The sequence below is a fragment of the Ictalurus punctatus genome, chromosome 22 (assembly GCF_001660625.3).
Source record: "Ictalurus punctatus breed USDA103 chromosome 22, Coco_2.0, whole genome shotgun sequence".
NCBI classification, from domain to species: Eukaryota; Metazoa; Chordata; class Actinopteri; order Siluriformes; family Ictaluridae; genus Ictalurus; species Ictalurus punctatus.
The window spans coordinates 11,977,891-11,989,435 of record NC_030437.2 but is presented as its reverse complement, the minus strand read 5'-3'; the positions used below and the strand labels follow the sequence as shown (position 1 = coordinate 11,989,435).

Sequence of the window (11,545 nt, the reverse complement as noted above, 5' to 3'; positions counted from 1 at the left end):
ATGCTGGAAGGAACGCGATGCATTCAAAGCATCACTGTTGTCATCGTAATGACATCGTGGTTGTGTGGAGATTTCCCGCTGCCACACAGCCACCAGAGTCTCTGCTATGACTGATGATATATAATTTATTCATTTATACCTCTTCTGAGAGGCCTACGGCGGCAGCTTCGCATCTCCTCAATAGACTGGCACATTATGCCAGGCCACGAGCATCCATTAGGAACTGAAATAGGGTGTGCCATGTTCCGTTCCCGACAAATAGCTTATTAATTAAACCCTTCATGAAAAGACATATGAGCCTCTTTAGTACAGAAAAAAATAAAATGTTTATTCGTTTTATCGGTTAATAATGATCCTCTTTGACCCAATTCCTCACCAGGTACTTACAACAAGAAATTGAGGTTATTTATTGGAGGTTTCTTATTTTTCTTTTCTTTCTTTCTTTTTTTTTTGCGAAAAAAACAAACTCTTGGCCACTTTTTCGATTAACAATCAATAGTTAATAAAATGCAATCCATAGTACAATCAGCTATTCCACCGAAAAAACAACTATATCTTAACAATGGTGACACTTACCTATTACATAATTATACAGTATATATAAAAAATGTACCGTATCACATTGTTGTGTCTCAGTGCAAGTTTAGTGATGGAAAAAAAACAAACCAGGAAACAAAATCTGTTCCTTCATAAATACCTCTACTATTTAGCTTCTCTAATATCACCCCAGTAGTACTTTTGGTCTTTTCAGATTTCAGACAGCAATAAATAATTACATGACACAATTTTACAGTCACCATTATAGCAGCAACAATGTTTATCTTTTAAACAGTACCATGTTCACAAACAGCAGTGCAACACCGTAATCACTGCAATCCATCTGGACATACTGAGAATGCAAAATGGCAAATATAGCAGAAATCCAAGCATCAATTAACCACCAAAAATAATAATAAAAATAACTTCAAGTGTATGTGAGTAGTCAGATTTCATTACATACCGTGTTCACTAACATCAGTGCAACACATCACTGTAGAATTTCCCGATATGAACCAAAAAAATGGCAAGTAAAAACAACAAAAGTGTTTATATGTGTCCTTTCAGATTTTATTTACAGTGTGATGAGTTCTCTGGCTTTGTTTTCCTTTGTTTTTTTCTTTAAATATTCCAAAGGTGTCATCAGCTGGTGCAGATGCTATTGATGGTGATGATGGCTGGGTCGACGAGGCCCATCTCCTCATGCTCGTTGACACAGAGCTGATATCCGCATCCACGCTGCCGCCTCATGGGCGTCACCTTGGCGTCTGGCTTGGCACGGGGTGGCAACAGGAAGCCCACACTGCCGGCGATCAGCATGTGCCAGATGCTGTGGATGTAGAAGTAATTCTCTTCAGTCTCCACGAAGGCATAGAGTGCCACGGCTGATGTAGCAATGGTGGTGCCTGGGAGCAGGAAGAAGATCCAGCGTTTCCATGTTGGAGGGTAGCAGCGGCGCCGCCGGATGGTGCGAACGGTCTGAAGTAGGAAAAAACAAACACACACACACACACATATATATATATATATATATATATATATATATATATATATGCGGATGAACAACCAAATCAGTGCAAGAATGTGTAATTATGAGGTCAGAAGTGGACTGAATGAATGCGAGAGCATTTTCAGAGTGCATGAACAGCAAATGATAAATTATGGAATAAACAGCACCTAATAATAATTAATTCAAAATGGTATTTGTATAATGGTGGCCTTATAATTCAGTCTGGATAATTCAATGCTATTTATATAACCCCCATTTACAGTTATTAATTGCAAGATTTGTATTTTGACAGTGACTTAAGTCCAAAATTTATGTCAGTATTTACATGCGGAATGTTACTTGTATTCAGAGACGGGTTTCACGGCTTAAGTCGATTTTCTGGGCTTCCCTTACAGATTATGCAAATCTCCTGCGTGAAGTTCACACGTCTGATTTTTCTTGAGTAGAAACTTCCAACCAGGGTTTTTCAATATCATCTGCACATGCGAATCCCATGCAACTGTCTGAATACTACTGAATACCATTGTGTGCTATTTCAGCATTAAATCCTCACTACGCTCGCTTAACTCACCTCTAAATATAGCCCTCACTTACAGAGTAGTAATTAAATAGCTATAAAAGAATAATCTCAGTACAAATACAACTACCAGAATATTTAGCATATAACTTGGAGAAACAAAATAAGAGATACTACCAAGTTTCACATTCAGATGCATACAGTCAAGTTGCTAGACATAAAATTGGGCGCTTCAGCCTGCAAAGATCCTGATATTTATGAAAAGTATGAGGCTAGACTAAGCCCCAGTCACACACACACACCCCTCCCTCGATACCACATGCACCATTATTTCATATTCCACTCAGACTTTCATTGACGCCATTATCAGTAATGCAAGTACTTCAGCATGGACCACTTTTCACAAGAGCACTCACCACATCAGGCTGGCTTGTAAATGTAATCATAAAAACGATACCTTTTCAGACTGACGGCTTCTCAGATTTAGTACCATTCTTTCCCGGCCCTATAGCTGGAGTATCAACTGTGTGTCTGGTTTGACCCCTTTGCGATGCTAATGTAACATTTGAAGCTGGGGAGATAAGACACAGCTCTACTTTGCAGAGAGCACTTTCCAGAACTCTTTTGTAGTAGTGCTGGCTTTGACAGGTATATAGCCGAGGCAAACACTCTGAACACACAGGGGTAGTTACTCTCACAAAGCCCAGCAAATAGAATAATATGTTTTCCTATCCTCTGGAGTATTTTTGTTCCATTTACGCTCTTCACTACTTCATGTTTGCTACCTCCTTCAGAGCCAACCAGTGATTTGTCCCATGTTAAAAATTCATGAACAGATGGAGGAAGTTGTTGAAAAGTCACCCAGGTCATCTTTGAGTACGTTTCAGTCAACTCTAGAAATATTGTCACCTTTCTAAAGAATGGGCAAAAAGGAATGTATAAAATAGCTGTAAAAACACAATAATTCAAATTTTCCACTCATGCAATTAGAGAAATTGCGCTAATCAATCATTTAAATAAATGCAAATATTTTTTCACATTTTTTTTGTAAATTGTCCTGTTTCCCCAGAGCATATACTATATATGAAGTTGCACAGATATAAAGTCTCATTTATCATCAATCAGCATGGCAAAAACCAAAAGATGGTTATTGACCTTCACAAACTAAATAATGCTTTTAAAATACAGATGCAATTTCATAACGGCACAGTATAGTTGATTCTTCAATTATGAAAATAATTCATAAGTTGCTATTAGATGGCAACTCAGTAACAAGATATTGTTTGTAAGGGGAGGAGAAATTATGTTCTTCTGAAGATAAAAGAAAATACATTGTGGGTAAATAAATTGTGGGTTGTGGGCATATGAGGAGAAGCACCTAATATCCCAGTATACAATATGATGGTGGATCAGTGATGTTTTGTTTTGTGGCTGGGTTCACAGGATTTTCTGAAGATTTATTATTATTATTATTATTATTATTATTATTATTATTATTATTATTATTATCATCATCATTCAGTGCAACAGTAATATTACAAAATAGCACAAAACAAATTCTTCTTTGCAAAAATGTACGTACATTTATAACACTACCTGTTACATTACCCTGGCATTAAATTACAAAAAACCTAGTAAATACAGCTGCTGAGGAAGTGATGATAAATTTGTCATCTTTTTTTCTTCTCTTGGAAAGTCATGGAAAGAAAATACTGGATTTTTTTTTCTTCTTTCACTGTTGGAGCAAATGGTAATGCAAAAAAAGATATTTGCTATGGTCTCTCATATACCTCTATAGAAATTTACCCTGCTATAGTTTACTTAAACCCAGAAATGGATGTACAGTAACCCTCTACTGATATAATAATTTACTATAATTTACTGTAATTTACCCTTGATAAATATGAGCAAAGAAGGCTGTGAAAAATTGGCTTTAACAATTGCAAACAAAACACAGGTTTATCAAAAATATATCTTTGTTAAATATAGGTGTGCAGCAAATATTGGCACCGTTTTAGTCAATACTTTGTGGTTTCAAAATAGAGGTGACGGATTGTAGTTTTGGAGACTTTCTGACCACAAGATGCAACTAACTTCTGCAATTCTCCAGTTGTGATCCTTGGAGATTTTATGGCCACTCAAACCATCCTCTTCAGAGTGCATTGAGACAATATTGACACATGTCCTCTTCTGGGATGATTCATAACATTTCCAGTTGACTGGAATTTCTTAATTATTACCCTGATGGTGGAAATGGGCATTGTCAATGCTTGTGCTATTTTCTTATAGCCACTTCCCATTTTGTGAAGCTCAACAACCTTTTACCGCACATCATAACTATATTCTTTGGTCTAACCCATAGTTTTGAATGACTAAGGGAATTTGACCTATGTGTTACCTCATATTTGTACCCCTGAGAAATAGGAAGTCATGGTTGAACAATTTCCTGTTCCTAGTCACCCAGGAGTATTAAAACAATGTAAAGTATCAATTGGAATATACTTCATATATATGATAAACCTGTGTTTTGTTTGCAATTGATTGATATCCATGAGAGCAGAGTATTTTTGTGAATTTTTTTAACAAAACATCAGAAGGTTAAACAATAAAGACAATTTTTCACAGCCTTCTTTGCTCATATTGACCAAGGGTGCCAATATTAGTGGAGGGCACTCTATATGCATGAACACAATCCATTATAGCTGATGTATCATGGAGCATGATTGAAGTGACATGCAGGTCTTAACTTTGTTGAATATGGTATTAAAAATTATTACATTTGAAGTGCTGTTACCTGCGGATACCCTGTGTATAGATTAAGGTCCAACACACTCAAGTGTGTATAACCCTGTATTTGAATTGCATTTCAATGGCTTGCCTGTAAAAAAGCTGGAAATATTACTTTACCAGGACCATTTCAAAAGCCAGGAAAAATATTTTTCGTAACTTTCACAATAGTCTCAACACTATAGCTTAACCTTCCACCGTACTCTCAAGTATGTCTTTCCTGTAAGTAAATTACAGATGAACCTTGAGTGACATTATATATTTTCTATGGAAAGTTGGTTGTTGGTAGAATTTCAGAAGACTTCACCTTTCACCTTTATTTCCACACCTACACCTCTACTACATGATGTTCACCCTTTGGCTGTCTTGTTCAAGAAGAACCTCCAGCCTTGCTCATTTATCTTTAACCATCTGAAATTGCAGTGTTCTTCAATGTCCTAGCACTTAAAACTGCATTCCATCTTCTGCTCTGCCTTGCATGCTTTTACCCACCAGAGCAAAACATTTTTATTAGCTGGCAATAATTGACTTAGACTGTTCTATATAAAAGTACTGTACTTTTATTATTTATTCTTTCTTCTGTTATGGAACATGCGCTGTTGTAAATGGGTCCTTTATGATTGATTACTACTGTACAGTTTTGACACTGGAATAGCCTCTATCACAAATTCATATCTAGATATAATCTCTGAGACTATTCCTCCCAAATATATATAGCTGTAGTTGTGTCTCATTTTTAGCTAAATGTGATTAAACTGCTTTAACTGTGATGAAATTACTTTATGTCAACTGACACATTAAGGAAATCAGTCAAAGCGACCACTTTCCTTAAAGAATATTTTTGGAACAACAGTATTATTTACTGTAATGGCACGTTATCCCTCAGCTGTGACAGTGTTCTAATGTCTAAGACAACATTTACAACATGAATGGTAGTAAAAATAAACATCAGTTATAATGTTCTTTCATTGAAAAAATAAAAAGATGAATGGCATTATGAATTACTAAGACCAAGATATTTCAGCATAAAACCTGACCTGCCTCTGCCATGAGGTTAAGATTTGACCCTAAATGGATATTTCAAAATAATAAATGATGACCAAACACAAAATTGTAGTAGTGTTTCCCAAGTATTTGTTATGCTAAACAATTACTTCAAAATGATCAGCAACCTAGTCTACTTTGGAAAAACAACAACAACAACAACAATAACAATAATAATAGCACCTAGCCTCTTCCTGGAATGTCTAACAAGCTTGGACACACTTTTAGAGGAAGTGATTTTGCATCCACTACACCATCTAGAAACGTAAATTTCCTTTATAATGTCCATTTTAGTAGGGTTTTAATATGGTTCTAATAGGGTTCAAATCTAAAGACTGATGCTGCCATTGCAAAACACGTGCAGATCAACAACCACCTGACATGGGGATTTTAAATAAGTATAACCTCATACATACATGCCAAGCACAGTAAATAATCAATGCCACATAAACATTTATACTATTACTAATTATTATTACACTGTATATACTATTATTACCAAAAGTTCTTATGAGAATGTGTTTTGCTTAATATTCAAAAGTACAAAGTACATCTAAAACAATATTATTTTTCAATAAGAGACATCTAGGAACCTAGATAGATAACTGTACGGATCAATGGCATGTGTCCACAGTCCTAAATGAAATGATACTGTGGCCAAAAAAACTGAGATATTCTGAAAGATCATCACATATCTAGTATATACAACTAGCATTCATCAGCAAAACAGACTTTATCTCCCAACTTGGTGAATAGTCTGAGAGCTCATATTGATTGTATGACTCATGAGTCAATAGTCCCTTAACTCTTGGCACATCAGAATACTGGCATTTTACACCTGAAAATCTAGTTACCACTTTCTCAGAATGCAATAATAAAAACAATTAAGTCATATTGTAGGGCATCTGATAGGTGTGTGTTATTTGGAAGAGTGTGAAATTGTCCACGCCTTTCTGTAATATGAAAGACTACTCTTTATTTAAATCTAGGTTTCTTATTACTTTTCTTTTGACACTCTGCTCTGTTTGTATTTTGATATACGCTGTGCGTGCACAGTCATCCAGAAGACACTCGACCAATTTATTACAGGCATCTCTCTCTCTCTGTCTTCCAGTTTTTGTCAATTTCAATGTGTTTAGATTCTATTCTTCTATCACACTTTGCTTCTGTACCAATGCAGTTCCTCTGCCCCGCTCCACTGCTCTCATTTGGGCTGTATGTGCACATTCACGCTGTGAGGCCTTGCCAAAACACATGCGAACAAGTTGATTGATATAAAAGGACTTGGATAGATAAATGCACCATACTGCATTCATGCCACAGCTGTGGAGCATTCCAGGATTGATGAACTCTATTTTTAGCATTTCATGAAAAAAAATATATAGCTAAATAAATACATAAACTACACACCATAGGATACTTGAAGGCGTGTCTAAGAGAAACATGCTGAAACATATAATGTCCAGAATGTGCAATGATTATGCAGGTATACTGCTTGCTAACACTCGTCAGTACAGCTTGACATTTCAATCTGCTATTTACTTTCCCTGAAAGCAGTGATTACTTATCTGTATTCTCTATATTCTATCCTGGTGCTATGCCTTCTTATACTATATACTGCTGCTTATGATGGTCTATAATTTTATGTAAATTGCGCAGTCTGCACCCCATCACACAATTATGCCATGAGGTTAATTCAGATGCTGATTCAGGTTTTCTGTGTAGTTTGTACTGTGGGTAAAAACATACTCAAGGGCTGTGCTTATTGGGCTACATGATACCACACTATTTATAAGTATTTAAGCATTGGGAAACAATTATAGGGATAGTATGGGTATTTAAGTCAATGAAAAGTCTGGCCAGATTGAAAGTGATTTTTAAAGTGTCAATGTACTTAAAGTATTTAAAGGTTAAAAAAAAAGCGCCCATGGATTTAATTGAAGTCAGAAATCAGGACGTGTTTTTCTTATGCACAATATCACATCTGTAACAATTCACATGAATTGATTAGTATGAAAAGTTTTAAAAGGTTAATGTTGGGACCAGGGAGAGATTTGCATTAGTACTTTGCTTTGTATGAAATCTATGGTATGAATCACATTACCTATGTTCATTTAAATTGTATGTTGTTTTTTTTATCATGTTTTTTCTTTAATGTATGAAGACTGAGTGAGTATAATAGACATGATTCCATATTGTATCCATACACTGTTTTATAGATTAGACTGTGTGTTTTAGATATATTTAATAAATGTAGAACAGAAATAATCAGACTGGTGGCCATGGAAAAGAAAAAAATATTTGATTTTTACTGAGGAAAATGTAAGTAGAAAGTGTATGTTTTTAAATGTAATTAAAGTAAATTTATTCAGAGAACAAGTATTAGTTTTCAGTTGTAGTCAGGTAAAATATAAATCCATTAAAAGCACAGTAACAAATATACAGGCATAATATATAGGCACAATGTCACTATCTGTATTAGGATTTAAACCCAAAGTGGCTGTAACCTACTCTAAACTGGAAATAATTTCACAATTTTTCTCCAGTTCATAACTAGTGATGGAATTGTGTGTTGTTTTTATCCCAAGTTTAGTTCATTCTATTTCCCAAAATATAAACAAAGTAATTCAGACCACAGTGACCTTGACCAGTCAATTACTAAGGAGACTTTAAATACATTGTGTTCACTCGCACCCATATGAAAGTAAAAACCTCCCACTCTAGCAACTTTTTTGTTGGGTTTGGCAGAATCTCAGTCCAGATGCATAACCAGATGCCCTGTGAACCTTCCTGGCAAGCATTCTAAAAAAAAATTTGTATTCATATCTGTATTTGTATTCATTTAGAATATATTATCTGTTTATTCTGAACAATGTGTTCGTATTTGTTTGAAAGAGAAGAAGAAGTATGCTCTTATCTTCTTTAAATCTGTATTGTATCAGTTTTCATATCAAATGATCAAACTGCCCTGGTAACTAATGTGATACAGCTATAATAATCTAACATATAGAATCAAAATGAATTATACAGTAAAGCTGTGCAATCATTGAAGTAAGATCACGTGCTATGACAATATTTTGTGTCTTGAAAAATTTTTTTTAATCTGTGGCACTGCTTAAAAACCTCCCTCTTCTTTTTTTAATAAGCTCATCCATTTTTATGTAATGAAATGTCTGGTGCGTGCTGAGTACAATAGTGCCCACATGTTATTCAAAGCCTTATTTCCATATAAACTACTAAGAAGAAATAATCACAGACTAAAAACGTCTAACTTTTGCCTTCTGTAGATTGTGTGTTTCTTCCCTGTGCAGTAGATCACAACTGGTTCCTTCATACTTTCCCTCGAAATCGATTCGTGTTCTCAGTCACCACATGTAGTGAATGATTCATACTCGTCACTGCTGAATCACCTCATGAAGACACAGCTCACTCCTCAAACACTTTATCTTGCCTCAATTCTCCATTTTGTCTTACATGTACCACTGTTAGGCTCGAGGGAGGCTTCTCTCAATCCACTGATCACATCAAACTCTTGTGTCAGGGGGCTACGGCTAAGTCCTCTCCTCTCCCAACACCCATTATTTTTTATCTGCTCACTTCAGGAAACACATTATTGTGATGGAGAAAGAACAAGCTGGCTGGTAATGGAACTATAAAGGCATGACTAATACCGCCTGTATAAAGTAATGTCAGTGCCCTGTGTTTTATCTTAGCCGACATGCTAATGACCGCTACCTAAGATAAATGGGTCCCACAATGTTTAGAGCTGGTGAAAAGCGAAGGGCCACATGTTGAACCAAATAAATTGAAATCACCTATCAAATTGCAAATAACGAGGTGCTACGCTTGCAATCAGCCACGATGAGGAAAGGCCAGTCCTAGCACTTAACATGAGCACTTTACCAGCAACTACAGATTTTCAGACCAAGAGATTCATGAGCTATTTTTGGAGTGTGGTGCATTGCAGCTTCTTCCACCACAAAGCAATTACTCAAAAGCTGAAAAGAAACTCTAAAAAAAAAAAACTTTTGGTGGACATAGTTGTTCTTTAATTTCATTTCCAAACTTTGTGTTTCATGATTCAGCAGTTGCATAAAAAACAACTTCCGAGTCTAGTTTTAGCCAGAGGATAACTTTGCCAAATCTTTCTAAATTTATAAACTTATACATCACACCCCCTGCAAAGTCCTGACCCTGCAACTCCAGTTTTTTTCTATGTTCTCTGGCACTACTAGACAACTTCCGTGCTATAACTTTCTATTAAAACATTTCTTGAGAAGGCTTTTAGGTAGCTCTACAGACAAGAGATATATTAGACGTTTCTTACCCAGGCAATGGCCATTATACCCAAGGCGAAAAGGCTGGGGCCTAGAAGGTTCCACAGGCCATGGCGGTCCAGCTGAAGAGCCATGGAGAGAGACATTGCCCCTAGCAGATACAGCACCTACACAAAGTGGATGGAATTAGCATTAGGACACGTAAATATTTTAGTGGTGAAAGACGAGTCCAGGTCCTCTTGTTCCTCTCAGATGCTAAAGTACACTCTCAACATAATAAACCATTTGAAACATATAATTTGATGGTTCAATGGCAATTTGATACAATTGAGGTAAAGATATAGTCTGCCTTATTACTATCTCTCTCTATCTATCTATCTCTCTCTCTCTCTCTCTCTCTCTCTCTCTCTCTCTCTCTTGCTCTCTCTCTCTCACACACACACACACACACACACACACACACACACACACACACAATCTATTTCTGTTTCCCAGGAGCTTCCATTCTTTCTTTAATTCTCTCATGGCCCTTAGTGCTCCAGAGGAAAAGAGGAAATGTTATGCACACACACTGAGGGACTTGCCTGAAATGTTCACTACAAAATGAATGCATATTTTGCCCATACAGATGAGTGCTAAAATTCACATTTTATATTACAGCACTAAATCAAGGCTAGAAAACTCCTGAAGTTCTCCAGTGCTAAAAAGTACAGTTCCCAATATCAGTTATACTACTTGAGATCGACTCTAGATACAGAACATTAAATCATGATTCATTTAAAGTATACTCAATGTTTTACTGTATTATTATTCCTGAATTAAGCTATAACAATGTTAACATTACCTGCTTGATGATGGATTTAAGTCTGGCCATGGCAATGACCGTAACCCAGACGGACATGAGGGAGCCGAGAAAATCACAGAACTGGAGGACATCGTACTCCATAATGCAGAACACTACAATGCCGGGCTGATCACAAGCATGGTAGAACTATAAGAAAAGACAAAAAAAGAAAAAGAACTATAGTGTATATTTAAACAGGAATGCAAAGGGATTTAATCAGGGAAAGCAAGGGGCTGCTATACCCTGGTTAAAACAATTACAAAATTGTTATGAATATTTTAATTCCTTTCACGAAATGTACATACCGAGACACACTGATGATCAAGTTTCATTTGGGATAAAGAACCTCCTGGATTGATGTTTTTCATAGTAATCCACAAACACAGAAATGCTAAAGTGAATATTTTATGATACAATTACCTCCAAAAGTATTAAAACAGCAAAGCCAATTCTACTGTTTTTGCTATACATTATATACATTTGAGTTTGAGATTAAAAGATGAATATGAGACTATATAATCAGAATTTCA

General features: G+C 35.9%; 1 protein-coding gene across 1 annotated transcript in view; it reads right to left on the bottom strand.

Annotated features, from left to right (window-relative positions):
* Positions 1–308: 308 nt before the first annotated feature.
* Positions 309–11,545, bottom strand: part of tmem8b (transmembrane protein 8B) — a 131,713-nt gene continuing 120,476 nt past the window's right edge. The window contains exons 11-13 of the mRNA XM_017451268.3: positions 11,016–11,162; positions 10,222–10,338; positions 309–1,515 (exon numbers count right to left, since the gene is read on the bottom strand). Of these exons, the coding sequence (XP_017306757.2) occupies positions 1,180–1,515; positions 10,222–10,338; positions 11,016–11,162 (600 nt within the window). The 3' untranslated portion in view covers positions 309–1,179. The remainder of the gene's footprint in view (positions 1,516–10,221; positions 10,339–11,015; positions 11,163–11,545) is intronic.